This window comes from Bacillus rossius, chromosome 13 (genome assembly GCF_032445375.1).
Source record: "Bacillus rossius redtenbacheri isolate Brsri chromosome 13, Brsri_v3, whole genome shotgun sequence".
Lineage (NCBI taxonomy): Eukaryota > Metazoa > Arthropoda > Insecta > Phasmatodea > Bacillidae > Bacillus > Bacillus rossius.
This window is the reverse complement of record NC_086340.1, coordinates 39,813,209-39,832,185: the sequence shown is the minus strand read 5'-3', so window position 1 is coordinate 39,832,185 and position 18,977 is coordinate 39,813,209. Positions and strand designations below refer to the sequence as shown.

The window sequence follows — 18,977 nt, the reverse complement described above, 5'->3', positions numbered from 1 at the left end:
ATGTGACGTGAAAAATTACGTGTTCTTTTTTAATAAAATTGGTTTACAGGTGCGTTGTAAATATTAGTTCCCAGGTTTGGTCCGGCGTAGTTGGAACAGTTTTTGTCAACAGTCTAAATATGAAACGAAAGTTATTTACTTATTAAATTTTCAGGGAAATCGACGATACAAAAAATGTGGTAATGTTTCTAAATTGGCTGTCAAGTGCATAGGAAATGAACCATTTTTGTACGGTAAATTTAATATTAAATTATGTAAGGTAATAACTTGCATAACATGTTTTGGGATGTGACCAAAGAAAATTTTCAATTGTGATAAGAGGCTCTATACGTAAAGACCACTCACTTGAACTGCGCAGTAAACCAGAGTTTTTTTTGCCCAACGGGAGATGTCTTATTTTTCAGTAGAATTTTCAAAAAACTTATTTCTGATGACGGATGCTGCAGATCCACTGTTGTGTCTAGAAAACGTCACAACTCTTCGTATGTCCCAGTTTAATTGTAGTGAGCATTTGATATATTTCTGTACTACATCAAAACACAACTTCACGTTCGCTAAAGAACAACGCGTGTCTGCTAAAATTCCACGGAGATTATTTTGACAGTTCCGTTGTCAAATAGTAAGTTAGCGGCGGTCCTGTGCGCGGGAGATGAAATTCGGTCCATCTCCATATCAGTAACTTGCGACCCACCCCGACTTCGCACGGATGCTGTCTACTACAAACAACTGCAAATAAATCATTATTTACAGAAATAATTTTGAAAGATTTAAATGGTCACTGTTAGTCAACCTCAGGAGTGACTTTTCTGTAGGCCTTTTTTAAGACCTGCAATTTGGCAATACATTGATTTGATGTAGCAGTCGTGTATAAATCAGCCATGGTAGCACCCTAAACAGTCATTTTACGACTTGAATACAAAACATCAAGATTCCTCTACTATTTTTAAATTTAAAATGAACGTTTTAGACACATAAACCTTCCGGAAAAATAAATATCTAAATTATGGTGAAAACCGCATCACAATCCACTGTGTAGTTTAAAAGAAGTAAGCGAACATACAGACATAGGTATGCGGATACACTGTTGGAAATTACAGTAGATTTACGGACTTTCCGACGAATAATTGATCTCAAATGAACGAAGGGTACTTCGTAGTTTCAGACAGCTGGATCTTCTAAAATCTACGCCACATTTCGACTTCCGATTTATGTTCATGGGTCGAGAAAATACGTACAGGAGTGTTTTTGTAGGAGTCTTAAGAAGTTTTTGAATGTTTTGCTATTATCTTAAGATTGTTCTTGTTACTTAATGTAAGCTTTTGGACATCCGCCATTGCTAAGCACATGTATGTCTGTATAAGAAAACTACAAATAACCCAAAAGACAAAAACACAAATTAAGCAAAAATATTGCTGTTGTGAACATGATATAAACACCACATAATATTCCATAACAGGAATATGGTCAAGAAACAAAGAAAAACAAAGAAAAATGGACTAAGAGAACGAAAAAACCCCCACAAATGATGACAGCACAAAAATATTGAACCCAAAAAAATTCAGCGCAACAGTTGAAACGAGACAAAAACACGACAAAACGAAAAGACGAAACAAACCCAATAATTTTCCAAAAGCTTACATCAAGGCATGCACTCCTATTGCACAAATCTTTCAAAGATAATATTGTTCTTGTTGTTTGATTTTTAAATTAAGTAAACATAGCACCCGTAATTTAACTAAAATACGGGTACATTTACGAATGTAACTGGTTAACTTGTAACCACGGTTCTCAGTAAATTCAAGAAAGTTTTTAACAGTGTAGCGACTTTGTTTTGAGCTATGTAGACAGGTGTGTGGCGCTGTGGTAAGGCACTCCAGAGGACCCGGGTTTGAATACCCGCCCCAGCTGTCGTAATTTCGATTTGCCCGCTGTTTTGCCGCAGGAGATTTCTGCGGGGAAAAAAATGGGCTTGTTCCTTGCTGTGTGTCATGGTCGATACCTGACTCAGCATCTTTGACACCGTCTCTGTTGCAGTGTCGTCAGGACACACAAACAAAAGAATCACGTATTCTAAGTTATGTGGTTATAGCTTGTAAGGGTTATAAGTTATGTGTTTCTAAATGGTGATGATTGCGACATTAGATCGTACATAAAAACTTACTTATTATTATAATATTATTAATATATATTTAATATATTATTAAAAATTTACTTCTTGTTAGAAACACACAAGAATTAATTTATCAAGGTATGCCAGATCTAAGTTGTGTGGATCTAACTTGTTACAGTTCTAAGATGTGTGTTTCTCTAGCTTGTGACAGTAGTGCTGTAATTAATTATAAGCAAAGGCGCAGTCAGTGAGAGACAGGGAGAGGTAATGCCCCCCCCCCCTTTTTAAAAAAAACTCATAAACAAGCTTAAAAAGATGAATATGGCCACTGAAAAAAAAATTATACAATAAGTAGCCTTCTCATGGAATCATAAGCAGTAGTAAAAGTGTAAGAAACTACCGTTCATAAGAGTTACGTTTTGGGAAAAAAAAAAAAAAAAAAAACTCGAAGGTCATCAGAGATACCCAAAAAACATAATATTTTGAAAAAATTTCTGGGTGAGGAAAACCGGACAAGCCACTTTTCTGTGATCTACGAGGGGTGTGATAGCTCGCCCCCTCGGGCCCCGAAACAAACTTATCAACATTTTATTCTTTTTGTAGCTTCATCCCCCACCCTCTTTTACAAAATCCATGGCTTTACCAGATGGCAGAATTGTTTGAAGTTTTTTTGACGTGATATTGTCTTATAAATCGATGAACGCCGGCTGCACGCACGAAAAAGTGTCACGTTCCGCCTGAGCCGAGCGTGCAAGAACTGACCAACCACCGTGCGAGAAAATCTTCTATAATATCAAACAGGTTAAGGCGGGATTTTAAACTAATTGTTCGTGATTATATTCAAACGAATTATTTAAATCAAATTTTGCAAAGCCTTAAATAATATATGAAAATTAAAAAAAAGTATGCAAATTTTTTATCAATGTTTTCTTATGTCGTTATCGCGTAAAATTATCGTCCGTAAACCGACATTACAGAAAAATCCCCCCTTTTTTTGACGTGACAACGTCTAATAAATCGATGACGTCGGCTGCACGTACGAAAAAGTGTCCCGTAACGCAATTTCCCGTTACACTGTGTCCCGTTACGCTCATTGTACGCTTGCGCCGCATCTCTCTCTCTTCCACTGGATTGGAACAAACATCGATTTGACTTTTTCGAGGCACATTAAACTTGAAAAACTCCCATTCGTTTCCTACTTTTCCTATCATCGCCCTATCCTTAACAGAATAACACATATTAGAAGAAGTTACATAGCAAACATGTATAAAAGTTATAGTTAAAATAATCTCTTCGTTCAAGTAATAAACATATTAGAATTAATGAGTGCAAATAAAACTAAATTTATCAATTAAATTGTAGATTTCATTTCTTTCCTTCTATGTATCCATACAAAATAGTGATAATTCAATCAAAATGATTCAATTTTATTCATAAAACTGGATCAATCATTTCATCAATGTTTTGTTATGACGTTGTCACGTTAAACTATCGTCCGTAAACCGACTTTACAGACAACCAATTTTGTTATTTTCTTCTCTCTCTGTTTGTCTGGATGTTTTACCCCTCGCGACATGCCAGCAGGTGGATCGAGGTTCGCACTGCCCGAGGAAGTGTACTTGTCTCACGCGGCTCTGCGGCTTGTGGCAGGAGGTGAAGGGTGCAGGGTGAAGGGCGTGTGTGTGCGGCAGGGGCTCGGGCCGATGACAACCGCCTGCCGGGGGCCGGCCTGGCCGCCGAGGACCCCACGTGCGAGCGCCTGGAGGAGGACGTAGCGCGCGCAGACCGCCACACCGTGGCCCGCGACCCGCCTCGCCTCGCCGGCACCTGGGTCTCCGAGGGGTGAGTGCCTCCCCTCCACACAGCCGGTCTGCCCGGTACCACCCCACCCTGGTGGCCTTCCCATCAGAACCCAGTACCACCCGCCCTGAAAGAAGCCTAAGATGTCCATCAAGTTCTGTCCCTGCCCGAACAAGCTGGAATATTCACCTTCGGCCAACCTCCAGATTTGTTTTATTTCTGCGCAGGAAAAATGAATTCAAATATTAAAAGTGATCGGTTAGGTTAGCTACATTGAAACACTTTAAAACACTATGGACGGTTAGTTAGGTTAGTATAGCTACATTAAAATAAACAGAGAAATATAAATATATGTATAAATAAACCCGAGGTTGGCCGAAGGTGAATATTCGGGCGTGTTCGGGCATGGACAGAACTTTATGTACATCTCAGGCTTCCCCCCACCCTGATGGCCTGACGAGCTGATATCCTTCCCATCAGATCTGACTGTGGACTCGAGAGCAGTCGGTCCGAACTGCCGTGTGTCTCGCCAGTCCATAGTCCTTCAGCTGGATGTCGTTGCAGACATGTTTATTTATACTCTTTGTCGGCTTTCGTTATTGTTTTTTTCCTTTCTATATCGAAAAAAAAATGCATCTGCAACTGCAACATACAAAATTTCTTCCATTCCTCGATACGATGAGACGATGCATCCAACAGCAACAGCAACCACGAGACTGATCGTGCGTGGGTGAGGCTTCGGTTCTGTCCAAACTGCCAGTTCCGACTGTTCCGTTAGAACTGAGCACACGGACTGATGGTGTGTGCACGAGGCCTCAATTCAAGCCCTAACACTGACTGACAGACAAGGCAAAGCTCAATTCGGTGGGTCTAGAGGAATGATATTTTGCATAGAAGTTTGTTATATAACTTAAGTCAGCAAATAGAATTTTTTTTTGAAAATTAATCCCCTAAGAAGTTTAAATAGGGGATGAAAATTTGTATGGAAGTTTATGGATTTTTGAAGTTATAAATATGGAAATTGGTGTTTAGGCTACTGTTTATAAATAAAAGTCAGTTGTATCAGTGTTCTTGGCAATTCTTCAAAAACGAGGATCAAATACTTTTGATACTGCCTTTAATTAGAGAAAATTCACTTTTCATGGTTGGTCTTCTAGATAAAGAAAACAATTTTTCTGAAAAGTATGTTTGTCAATGTTGTATTTCTTGGTTGCGCCCGTTTAAAACACGGCAGACAAACGGCTTTAATTTTTTTTAATAACTATTCCCATCGGGCCCACGTCTAGTACTCAATAATTCTTGTGCTTAAAAAAAATTGTTGCATAATTTTAAATTTTAATAATGTTGTATACAAGCATATACATTTGAAAACGAATGGGAAGTGTACCAGAATATTCAACAACTGGCCTTTATTCTGTGTTATTATGCTTATTAATGTGCGCAGTTAATACTATAAAGCTATTCAGTTTTCAGGGAACGGTATGTAATAACTTTAATTTAGGTACTGGGATAATCTCAACGCATAAATTCCCAGGCAGGAATAAAAACCCAGTATTACAGCGAACATTTTTTTTGTAGATTTCATGCAAATGTACAAATTTACAAACATCTGTACTTTCACACTATCATTTCAGTTACATTTAAGGCTCTATCTGAACATATAAGGATGCAACCATAGCACACACATCCCTACATCATTTTGCAAATGCAGCCACAATATAGAGGACGCATATCTAATGTATGGATAGCATCCTAGTACTTTTACTTCTAACATCACCTGTTGACTATTGATCGTACTAAAGCGCACGTACCCATTTTCAGTCGCGATACCTACGAAGATTCAGCAGAACGTAAACTTCAAACACTATCTGGTAAATATGATTGCAAATTTTTAATGTAGCGAGGTTGTTATAAATGTTAGCGATCAAAATATTTTTTTTGTTATTAATCCCAAAATATTAAAAATTCTTATAATGAACATTTGATACCTGTATACGTTTAAGTTCACCAATAGGTAGAGACCGGAAAAATTCGCGGATTCATTTCGCGGTAGGCTAGACTCCAAACTCGTTCACCTTCATTCTGAGTCAGTGATTGGACCACCGTTTACCTGAAGGTCTCTAAGCCAGTGAAAAACCTTCAACAAAAGAAGAATCAAATCACAAGCATCCCCGGTAACACGTGTCACGAGTCATTATCCAATGAGCAGGTGCAATTTGTCCTAGTGCATAGAGGATGGAGGTCATTGATACCGCGAATTTTTCCAGTCTCTACCAATAGGTAATACTTTCATTTACGTTCTTATGTGCTCTATTTCAGTTATAAATTTAACTTTTTATGTTTTCCACATATATTATGGAAAAACTGCATACAACACTATTCCGAGGCTAATGGGCATAAATGGGTGCGAGTGTCGCATCCATAGAAATCTCGAGTTTAGTGGACTCATGTAGGGATGCATCGGCATCACTCGTGAGGATTCGGAAACCACGCAAAAATGGCCGCGTCCACTACAGTGCCCTTGTTATAGTGGATCCCTTAGCTAAGGGAAATTGCAAGGCTAGTATTCAGAAGCAGTCCAAGCGTATTTGTCGGTCCTGGTTAAGGGGGTGCCTCCCATTTCAGGACAAGATTTTATATTTACAGTAATTACTAGGGACCGGAAAAATTCGCGGATTCATTTCGCGTTATCTTAGAATTCAAAAAACCGTACCTTCATATTGCTTCTGTGATTGGCTTACAGTTTGTCTGAAGGATTTTGAGCCAATGGAAAACTTTCAACCAAAAAAAGTATCGAATCGCAAGCGTCCCAGTTGACAGATGTCACGAGTTGATAGCCAATGAGCAGGTGGCATTTGCCTGAGTGTGTAGGGGGTTGTGGAGTCTATCCTAGAGGTCACTGAAAGCGCGAATTTTTCCAGTCTCTAGTAATTGCAGATAAACTTGTAGACTTTTTCAATTGTTTAACTATCACGAAATGAAAAAAATATACACAGCGCATACTATTTTTTGCATAATTAGCTGACAAAGTTACATTTTTAACGTTTTTGGGCTGTACAAACAAGGAGAATTTAATTTATTGCAGAACTGAAACTTCTTAGGTTTAACTGAAATGCCACTGGCTACTTCAAGAAATGGTTGTAATTTCTTTTAGAAAATATTAATTAATTTTACCTGGCATTTCAAAATTCTCAAATTTGTTACGATTTTGACATCCAAGAAACACGGAATACGTTTTTGTGACAGAAATGCAAAACATATCTGAAGTAGCCAGTGGCATTGCAGTTAAACCTAAAAAAGTTTCAGTCCTGCAATAAATTAAATTCTCCTTATTTGTACAACCCAAAAAGTTAAAAAAATATAACTTTGGCAGTTAATTATGCAAAAAAGTATGCGCTGTATTAATTTTTTCATTTCGTGAAAGTTAAACAATTGAAAAAAAGTCATAAAGTTGATCAGTGATTAATATAAATGTAAAATCATGACCTGAAATGGGAGGGACATAAGTGCGTCTCAGGCCGAAGCCTATATGCGTGGTCATGCAGGGATCAGCCATGCAGGGAGAGGGTCGCATGCATCGTGTGCTAGGAGGGGATTGGCCAGCCATGGCAGCGATTGTCACCTTGACCAACTCCCCTGTCTTAAGGCAAGGCCATATTTTTATTTTTTATTTTTCGTCATTTCTTTTTATAAAGTTTAACTCCATACCTCCCTTGATTGGTTGTTCTGCCACAGATATTCATTGGGTGTAATAATATCATGGGTTTGAATAAGTCGAAGATCTGCGCGACTTTTTACACCCATTTTATTACACTAAGATTAGAATCTGTTGGAAATATTTGTAACAGAACAGCAAACGCAAGTTTTTTTTAGTACTTATTTTGTATGGATACAAAGAAGGAGTGAAATGAAATCTACAATTTAATTGATAAATTTAATTTTATTTGCACTCATTAATTCAAATATGTTTATTACTTTAACGAAGAGATTATTTTAACTATAACTTTTATACATGTTTGCTATTTAACTTCTTAAAATCTGTGTTATTCTGTTAAGGATAGGACAATGATAGGAAAAGTAGGAAACGAATAGGAGTGTTTCAAGTTTAATGTGCCTCGAAAAAGTGAAATCGATGGTTGTTCCAATCGAGTGGAAGAGAGATTTATGCGGCGCAAGCGTACAATGAGCGTAACGGGACAATGAGTCATCCTTTTTCGTGCGTGCAGCCAGCGTTCATCTATTTATTAGACGTTGTCACGTCAAAAAATTTCTGGACTTTTACAAAGTATTTTTTTTTCGAAACCAGATGCCAAGCCATAGTTTGCAATTCTACAAGAAATATTTTGTAACTTTGTACAACACATGGCTATAGTATTTTTGCATACATGAAATAACGTTATTTGAGATGATACTATTTCTTACTAAAATTGGCACAACTTTATATTTTAAATGATATTTCATTCAAGCATAGTTTTTTTAACCACGGAAAATACAATAGAATATTTAAAAACGTGACTTTTTGTCGTCTTATTATAAGAGCAGTTAATACTGGGAAGTTATTCAGGGAACGGTTAGCAAATAACTTTTAAATAGTGAAGGTACTGAGGAAACACAGATTATAGATGCTTAGTGTTATTGCGAACACTGTTTTTTTTCTTCTAGTAATCCAGTTGTTTTCATTAAAAAATTTACAAATTTACAATTATCTGTAATTTTATATGAATATTTCAGTTCCGTTTACGAAACAAAATTTACCGTGTGTTGAAACCAATATGGCGTCTTTCAGACACCCAAGCTCTCCCTAATAACTGTGGATCGTACACCCCGGGATCCGCCAGTGGGATAGTGTGTGAGTAGTCCGTTAGGGAAGTTGCGGGGGGGGGGGGGGGGGTTGGGGCAGAGCCCGCTCGATGCTTACGGCCAAGTGTCTAAAGATAACCCAAACGTTTTCGCCTCCAAAGTCAAACATCTCGTCCCGCGGGGTGATGGACTGCCGTCAACAAGACCCCCCCCCCCCCCCCAAGATTACGTCAGCAGGATTGTTTCCCTGGGCAGACTAGGCGCCTCCCGTGGCCCAGAGGTGCCAACCAGCGAAAGAACAAATTCCCAGACGACTAGGAACTCATCTAATTGCAATAATTAAGATCGCCGCCGAAAACCGCTATTTGTTTGTCAGTTTTTTTAAACATCACGTACAGAAGCTCAAGGCTCCGAACCATTTTGGTACACTTTAAGGGGCACTCCTAGTCAGGGGTTTATCTGTGTTAGTGAGACGGGATGATAAGTGCGACGCTCGCTGGTGCTTCTAGCGCGGTGTCGCCTCTAAGCGCAAGGCCCTGGACTGGCGCGCAGTTTTCTCGTCGTGCACGGGGTAACTATGACAGTTGAGCGGTGACCGTAACATTAGGTGACTGAGAAATGAAGATAAAGGTCTAATGCAAGGCCCTTGAGTGCTTTCAAGAATCTTTACCGGGCGTTTCATGCCTAAAATATAGTCTGAAAACACGTCCTTTTTTTAGCTCTTTTCACGCTACTAAAAATACAGTTTTAGAACGAAATACGGCCTCTGCGCAGTCTTAATTTTTTTTTCCGTAAACAGTCACAACTCTAACATTTTCAGCAGTTTACAAATCGAGTAGTTTTTTTTCTGAAGTTGTACAAACCGTGTGTGTGCCCAGGTAGGTGGGCCCCTTAAGAAATATTTAGTTTCTTCCTTAAACATGCAACGGAAGCTATGAACGTATACAATTGTCCGGAAAATTTACCAAGCCCATATGGAGAAGTCTCATAAATTCGTTTAGGAAAAGTTAAAATGCAATTAAAATTTTCTATGGTTGTGTAATACATCAATAAATTTATTCACATGTTTGGGAACATTTCAAATTCTTACATTTCATGCAAGCTTGGGGCTCATTAGTTTTGGCACGCCTAAAACTAACCAAAATACATTTCCAGCCAACAGCCAATTCATGGTACAGTCACAGTCAGGTAATTCAAGTACAGCATATTTTATCTCGACGACAGCAGATGCAAACGCCTGAGGTTCCATGAAACACAGCGTCTTCTGGTCTCTTCTCGTCACTGAACCTGAGTGTACGACACTTCGCCACGGACACGCCAAATGTCTCGGGGATTGCTTCCTTGAAGATGGTGACTGAATTGTCGACCGAAACCTTGGGGATTATTTTCTTAACTTTGACGTTGCTAAAAACCAAATTAACCTCACTGAATTAGACATAGGAAAACAATTGCGAATCCATGTATCAGTATCTTCACGAGTTTGACCAAAAACAAAGGTTGAATAAAAAAACCACGTTTGGACAGGATAATGCAAACAGTTAATTAGAAAAGATGGGCGTTAGTTATTTTTCGCGTATGTGTTTTTTGTCAGGTTAGAAAGAAAATGTTTTAAAATAATATGTTTATCAATACACACACACACACACATTAGGATGTTAATGATCGATTGAGGATCGTGGATCGTTGAGGATAGATTATATGTTGGTATGTATGACGTCCATAAACTCCGACACCGTATAACCGATCGCCATGAAAGTTGGCACATCGAAGTGTTTTTTTTTTCCATGGAGAAGGTTTTTATGCCATCCAATTTTTTTGTAACTCGCCGCTAGATGGCGCTGCAGCGCATCAACTTCTAAACCGTTCAACCGATCGCCACGGGTAAACAGAAAATCATATTTTTTTAAATCTTAAATTAATACTTGTAAATCAAAGTAACTATTATTAATATTAATAATAGAATTACAAAAATACAAATATAATTTGAAATAAGAAATACTAACTTTGTAAAATATAATTCTGTAACATAAGAAAATATTTTTTTTATAAAAATCAGACGTTTTCGCAATTTTTACGAAAAAATATTTTCACACAATAACTTTGTTTTATCACGTTAGTAAAATAACTCCTAAATTACTATAAAATATGCATTGCATAGTAATAGTGGGTTTAAAAAAATGATTTTCTTAATTTTTAGGTTATATTGCTACAAAGACTCCGTTTTCTTCGTTATTCAAACTATATGAGAATATTAATATATTTTATACTCACTTTTTACTGCACAGTAATCGTATACCTAAGATTCAAAATAAAAGCTGAACCAAAAAAAACAAAAACAATTTGAACAGATAAAGTGTTATCGTTAACACGTCACGTGACCATGTCGATGACGACTTACATGAATTTACTCCCTATCCAAACCTTCCCATAGAAGATTTCACTTCAAAAAATACGTAGTGCAGTGAAAACCAAAGCGACAGCTGGAGGGAGCGTGTCCGTGTGTGACTGTGAGTGTGTGTGTGTGATTGTCGCCAGTTTCCGGTGTTTGTGGCATCTCGCAGCTATGCGGCGGGGGGAACTGCTTGGAAAATAAACCCGCGAGACAAGTCCAACTTAAATACTCGCGTTTGCGTTCAGCCGTGGAAGGGGAAAGGTGGTTTAAGAGTTGTGGGGGAGGGGTAGGAGGGGAATTTAGGGCTTCGTTTGTTTCTCCTCGCGGCGGCATTTGCGCACCCACATGGGGGAGAAACTCTAATTACCGAGACTGAGACCTAGTTTTTTGAAGTAGTTATGGGCCCGTCCGCTAGAAAGTAGTTTTCATAATATATTACTGACATAACTACATTAATTTATTAGTAGCAGTAATGTATAAGCTATTATCAGACAAACAAACCAGTGAAAATTCACTCTATTTAGGTAGCCACTAATTTTGTGTTGTGTAATACAGTGAGTTTTTGCACCTCCTGATCCTTTATTTATTACATGACGGTTTATTACAAAACAGCATTAAGTATTTTCGCATCGATTAAATTAGTTTTTCCCTCGCGTGACTTGTCTCGAATCTTGACAGTTCTCAACAAGTAGCACCAGCTGCTGGCACTCGTAAACCAGCACATGAAGTTTGTTTATGAACAACGACAACCACATCGAGTTGTTCGCAGCCCTTCTTGACATATAAAATATACTTCTTGGGTTCACTGTTAATTTTTGGAAGTGAAACTTCTTTGGGCGCGATGGGAGTAAAATTTCGAGGTCGAATTTTAATTGCGCTTTCTTGAACTAGTCGGGCCCCGTTCTCTTGTAGCGGGCTCCACGCGGCGGCGAATATATCACCGACGTTGCAATCGCCATAATCAGCGTAGGGTTACCTGCTGAAGTTATTACAAGCTCAGCTGCCTTTATGACGTGACAACGTCTAACAAATCGATGAACGTCGGCTGTACGCACAAAAATGTGTCCCGTAACGCACATTGTCCCCTTACGCTGTGTCCGATTACGCTCATTGTACGCTTGCGCCGCATCTATCTCTCTTCCACTCGATTGGAACAACCATCGATTTGACTTTTTCGAGGCACATTAAACTTGAAACACTCCAATTCGTTTCCTACTTTTCCTATATTCGTCCTATTCTTAACATAATAACACAGATTGGAAGAAGTTAAATAGCAAACATGTATACAAGTTATAGTTAAAATAATCTCTTCGTTAAAGTAATAAACATATTTGAATAAATGAGTGCAAATAAAAGTATATTTATCAATTAAGTTGTAGATTTCATTTAACTCCTTCTTTGTATCCATACAAAATAGTGATAATTCAATAAAAATAATTCAATTTTATTCATAAAAGTATGCAATAATTTCATAAATGTTTTGTTATGACGTTGTCACGTTAAACTATCGTCCGTAAAATGACTTTACAGACAACCAATTTTTAAGTAATCTCACTTGAGAGGGGAGTGTCTCCCGATCGGCTGCAGCAGTGGGCCAATCACGGCCTTCCTTTTCGGGCTGCAACCCGGAAGCCAAGCAGCTTTAGTCAATGGCCGCGAAAACTTAACGATCTTTGTTATGTAATGTTATGTTAGTGCGAGAGACCTTGGGACACGTGGACATATAAGCTCGATGATAATGTTCGCAGGGCTTTCACGGCCATTGTCTGTAGTAGCTTGGCTTCTGGGTTGTAGCCGCGTCCTTGGCGAATAATACACCGACATTTCGGTCGACATTGCAGTTCGCCATCATCAGGGAGCAGTTACCTACTGTAGGTAACTGCTCCCTGATGATGGCGACTGCAATGTCGACCGAAACGTCGTTGAATTATTCGCTGAGGACACGTTTGTAACTGCTCACTGATGATGGCGACTGCAATGTCGACCGAAACGTCGTTGAATTATTCGCTGAGGACACGTATGTAACTGCTCCCTGATGATGGCGAGTGCAATGTCGACCGAAACGTCGGTGAATTACTCGCCGAGGACGCGGCTACAACCCAGAAGCCAAGCTAATATTCATGTAAGCTCTATGCCTAAGCGAGAGCAAGCACAGCAAACCAAAGAGAAGTGTCGCCGAGTTGAGATGCGGTGTTCACTGGCCCCCGTGTGCGCGCTCAGTACTTCCGGAGCACAATGCCAGGAAGCAAGTCGTCAATGGCGGTCCATCGTCATGGGCCGGGGCGGGGCTGACACGGGACTCATGGGAACCCGACTGCCGGAGTGTTCGAATCGGCTGCACCTCCTGCACCTCCTACACCAGAAGGTGCCGCGGGTGCAGAGGGAAAAAATACGTCGTGGATGTAGAATGAGCAGGGGCTAAGCCAGGGGGGGGGGGTTATGGGTTCAAACCACCCCCCCCCCTTATCACCAAATCTTTAATTAATTTCTTATTCATCACTCAAACAAATTTCATATTAAAGTTAGTAAAATTTTTACCATTACAATATTTCAATTTAAGTACCGAAAACTGCTAAAATAGCACTATTTTACACCTTAAAATCCAAATTTCCCCGGGGGAGGACCCCCGGACCCCCCGCTTTAATACGGGGGGGGGGGGGGGGCATGCTTCTCAACACCCCCCATACACGAATCCTGGCTACGCCACTGAGAATGAGCAAACATTGTAAATATTACACCGGTGATTCAAGGGTGGTGGAGGGAGGCGTAGAGGCATGACCAAGTAAACTTGAGAGGTCATCACAGTTGAAAATTTTTTATTTACTTTATTTCCTGGGTTATTTTTCCTTCGTATATTTTTATCGTCTACTATCGAATCCTTCGAATATTCAGTATTGGGATGGTTATTGAGGATTTGAGGAGTTGATTGGCCCGTATAAGTCAGCCAAAGCGATACCTTTCACAACGTAGCCAGTCAGATACTATGTCGTTTAATTTTTTTTTATGGTGGTCCAACTAAATTGTTCTGGAACCCTGAATAATTTTCAGATTTTCTCCTGATTCCTTATAGTTTACCAAACTTACTAAATTACCATTTCACTGCAGTTCTATAAATAATAGGACCTTTGGAGCCACAAATAAAATGTACTAAATATGTCAATTCTAAATGTACTAAAATTGTATTAAAACATTTAATTTGGTCCTCCCCTGACCTTAGTTATGGATTCCCCTTGAAATATTTATTATCACCCCGAACGGAAGATGACTTATGAAAGGAATAATTTGTTAACTTTGGAGGGTTCCTGACATATTTTAGGACACATAAACCAAATTTCAATTACGTGGAATTTTGGGTGTAAAATTTTAAAAATAACTATTTACAAACTGTTGTTTAATTTTATCTAAACGATAATACAATTTGAATAGGTTATAATATGATGAAACTTTATTTGAAATTATGTTAGTAAAATTAAAAAAAATACTTGAATGCCTAAAATTGTTTTCTTTGCACGTTTGTCCCTTCGTGTAATTAACGCGAACACATATCAATAAGTTTATCCAGTTTTATATGCAGTTAGTGTGGGATCTTGAATTACTGGTGAAAATTAATTTGTTCTACGTCTAATCACTACTTAATATTCAATGATTACATCTAACTTTGACATTTGAGCACAGAAAACAAATTGTTCTGCACTTTTACAAAAGTTTCCTTTGTAAACCAGTTGCCAAATAATAGTTTGTAATACATGAATTATATTATGGCAACGGTTATTTTTGCTTAGATGAAATACGTTCTACGAGATAATACTTTGTATATCTTGCAAAAATTGGCTCATAATTTTATATTTTAATTGGTATTCCATTCAAGCATATATATATATTTTAAGCCATGGAAAAGATATTTGAATAATCAATAACTGGACATTATTTTTTTTGCTGTGCTTATTAATTGCGCAGTTAGGGGCCCGCCTCGTCAGGTGTGTATCTGTGTTAGTGAGGCAGGATGATAGGCGCGACGCTCGCTGGTGCTTCTAGCGCGGTGTCGCCTCTGGACTGGCGCGCAGTCTTCTCGTCGTCACAGGATAACTGTGAAATTTTAGTGGTGACCGTATCATTATATGACAGAGAAATGAAGATACATGTGTGGTGCAAGTCCCTCAGCGAACTCTTAAATGCTTTTCGTAAGCAGACCCCACTCGGATATGTTGAGTGGTTTTGTAATCGCGTTGTTTCTCCTGGAGCTCTGCGCACCGTGTGTGTGCCCGGGTAGGCGGGGGCACTGGAAGGCCACGCGGGGAACGGTCTGCGACACAGCCCAGCAGAGGACACGTCCTGCTGCACGCACGTGTCAGGACGCGGAAGGACACGGAAGGACACGGAGCCTTCGCACGTGTGTTGTTGCGCCGAGTCGCTTGCCCGCGAGTGGCTCCCGTGTCTCCGGAAGCAGAGATGCCCTCGCAATCAGTTCCGCCAGGCCGCCTCATCCATACGAGATGAGCGGCGGTGTTCCACTTACCGTAACCGCCGCGGCGTGGTTTACGGCCCCCAATCAGCATCCACTGCCATCAATAAAGAAAAATATTGGTTGTCTGTAAAGTCGGTTTACGGACTATGGTTTAACGTGACAACGTCATAACAAAACATTGATGAAATAATTGCATACTTTTATGAATAAAATTGAATCATTTTTATTGAATTATCACTATTTTGTATGGATATAAAGGAGTGAAAAGAAATTACAATTTAATTGATAAATTTACTTTTATTTGCACTCATTAATTCAAATATGTTTATTACTTTAACGAATTATTATATTATATTATATTAATATTATATAAATATTATATTATACGGATTATTTTAGCTGTAACTTTTATACATGTTTGCTATTTAACTTCTTCCAATCTGTGTTACTCTGTTAAGGATAGGACGATGATAGGAAATGTAGGAAACGAATGGGAGTGTTTTCAAGTTTAAATGTGCCTCGAAAAAGTCAAATCGATGGTTGTTCCAATCGAGTGGAAGAGAGATAGATTCGGCGCAAGCGTACAATGAGCGTAACGGGACACAGCGTAACGGGTCAATGGGCGTTACGGGATACTTTTTGATGCGTGCAGCCGGCGTTCATCGATTTATTAGATGTTGTCACGTCAAAAACAAATATGTACTGGGATACACTGTTAAATCACTGTTAAATCACTGTAAATTCACTCTATTTCTCTATTACTCCATATCTATCACTCTCTATCTCACTCCATCACTCTCTGTCTCTCTCTCGCTTTCTCTATATCTATCTCTCTTTATCTCTCTATCTCGACTCGCAAGTCACCATTATTATTCGGACCACAGAAAATAGGAACTGGCATTTAGCACTTACTGGTAATTATCCGATAATAATCGAGTGTCACCTTAATTTCTGCTTTGGTATAATTGCAATCTCACCTGAACAATGACTTTCCTTGTGTTTTAAACATGGATGTAAGAAGTAAGGGAGTAGGTGTATACAATCTTTACCATTTTAATACTTGAAGTCAAAATGAGAATGACATCTAACCCTTTGTATTGCTTCTGCATAGCAAAACTGTTTTTGGTTATAATGAAGTTTAACCCTAATTTCTTGCAAATGTGTTGGCATTAAGTTTCTTAAGCGATATTCACTACATGATGGCATATTTACGATTCTTCCTAGTGAGTTCTTTTCAAGCTATTAAACCAACGTATAGCATATTAGCCTTTATAGAGCAACTATATCAGATACTTCAGAACAGACAACCATTCCATAGACTAATACCTCTATGATTTCAAAGGTAAAGCGCGCAAAATTTCATAGAGATAGGATGAACGATAAATAAATAAATGAACAATCAAGAAGAAATAAATTCTGCTTTAAGGATTGGTTTTATCAGAATCTAGAAAATTAAAAACTGAAAATTGAAAACCATTATTTGTTAGGATATTACCGGTTACTTATTTAATTAACAGAAATACGATGTTGGTGATGTATAAAGCTTCTTTCAAAGACGTTTACATTCTTATAGTCTTTTATCTGCAGCGCATTCATATTTGATTGGGAAGCCTATGATGTACATTCTATATTGCACAGACCCGAATACTCACGTTGGCAAGCCTTCTTTTCACAGACGAGAGAGCCAAACCCGAAGTTCCCCGAAGCCTTCTTTTCATAGACGAGAGAGCCAAACCCGAAGTTCCCCGAAGTTCATGCTCGCTTTTTTTTCCGTTCTATCTCATTGTATAAACCGGCGTGGCATTACATTTTGCGGTCGATTAGGATAGGTTAGCTACATTATAAATACTTTAAAACATTGTGGAAGGTTGGTTGTATTAAGTAAGTATAGCTATATTAAAAATACTGTGAAATCATTTTATGGTTGCTTAGCAAATAACTTTTTAATATGTAGCTATCCAGGGCTAGGAAACTGTTTACATGATTTCACAGTATCTTTAATGTTGCTATCCTAATCAAATCAACCGTCCACAATGTTTTAAAGTATTTATAATGTAGCTAACCTAACCTAATTGACCATTAGTTATGAGTTGTATATTTATTTACAATGAACAAAAAAAAAAAAACCGAAGATGCACGATCAGAAGTTTGGCTCTCTCGTCTGTGAAAAGAAGGCTTGCCAACGTGAGTATTCGGGTCTGTGCAATATAGAATGTACATTATAGGCTTCCCTATTTGATTACGTTGATTACTGCATAGAGAGCGCACGCATAGTCCAATATCGATATCGATAGCTCGCAGATCGCATGCAACGCGCACGCTCTGCCTCGTGCCGAGTGGACTACATTTAACAGCCCGCATTCTTTCGTGGTTAGTCGGTACCACGACGATGGAATGGCGAGATTTCACCAAGAATAATTAAATTCCGCTTCAAGGTTCTGTTTTATCTAAATCTCTACCATTCAGTTACGGGGGAGAAACTCTAATCACCGAGACTGAGACCTAGTTTTTTTAAGTAGTCGTGGGCCCGTCCTCTAGATAGTAGTTTTCATAATACATTGCTGACATAACTACATTAATCTATTAGGAGAAGTAATGTATCAGCTATTATCGGGCAAACAAACCAGTGAAAATTCACTCTATTTAGGTAGCCACTAATTTTTGGTGTGTAATAAAATGACATGACGGTTTATTACAAAACAACATTAAGTATTTTCGCATCGATTAAATTAGTTTTGCGCCGCCAAGGAGATAACTTAATATAACCAAAAAAATTATTAACTAAAAAAAACTTTGTATGAGAACCTCTATTCCGATTTTTTATTTGCTGGTAGTTATGGGCCCGCCCGACAGATAGCGTCACATGTCGCGTGAAACATGGTTCCAGTTTCCACTGTAAGAGTCGCACTTCTTTATTTCCCTCCTTGTTCTGTGCATACAGTGACCTTCGCCTTGTTTCGAAGGTCAAGTGTGCAAAGTTCCAACTCAATCGGATGAACGATGCGTGAGAGTATTGATCATTTTTTTTATATATAAGATTAGTTTTAAATCACGGGGAAACGGGAGTAGATGAACTCAACCGCGGAAAGCTGTAAAAAAAAAAAAGAGTGAACTAATTTGAGCGGCATACTTCATTCTTTCTCAGGGAAGGGGGGGAAAGGAAACTAAATATGGGCTACATAATTGGCGAGGAGCTGTAGGAAGGGGTAAGCTTCTTAACCGTTCCTAAACAGGTTAGGCACCTGGACGACATGAAACATGAAAAATGGACCATGAATCTCGCCGCTAACTGGCCACACCTGAGCCAAAAAGGCGGCAAGAGTGTAGCAAGGTGGACATAGTGACCGTTTTTGCTCACACGAGAATAACACCCAAACAAAAGGGGGGGGGGGGGGGGAAATTAAAGGAAT

The 18,977-nt window shown here is 38.8% G+C and overlaps 1 protein-coding gene across 1 annotated transcript in view; it reads left to right on the top strand.

The window, feature by feature from the left end:
• Positions 1 to 18,977, top strand: part of LOC134538458 (protein APCDD1-like) — a 178,365-nt gene that overhangs the window by 28,081 nt on the left and 131,307 nt on the right. The window contains exon 2 of the mRNA XM_063379785.1: positions 3,802 to 3,952. Coding sequence (XP_063235855.1) covers positions 3,802 to 3,952 — 151 coding nt within the window. The remainder of the gene's footprint in view (positions 1 to 3,801; positions 3,953 to 18,977) is intronic.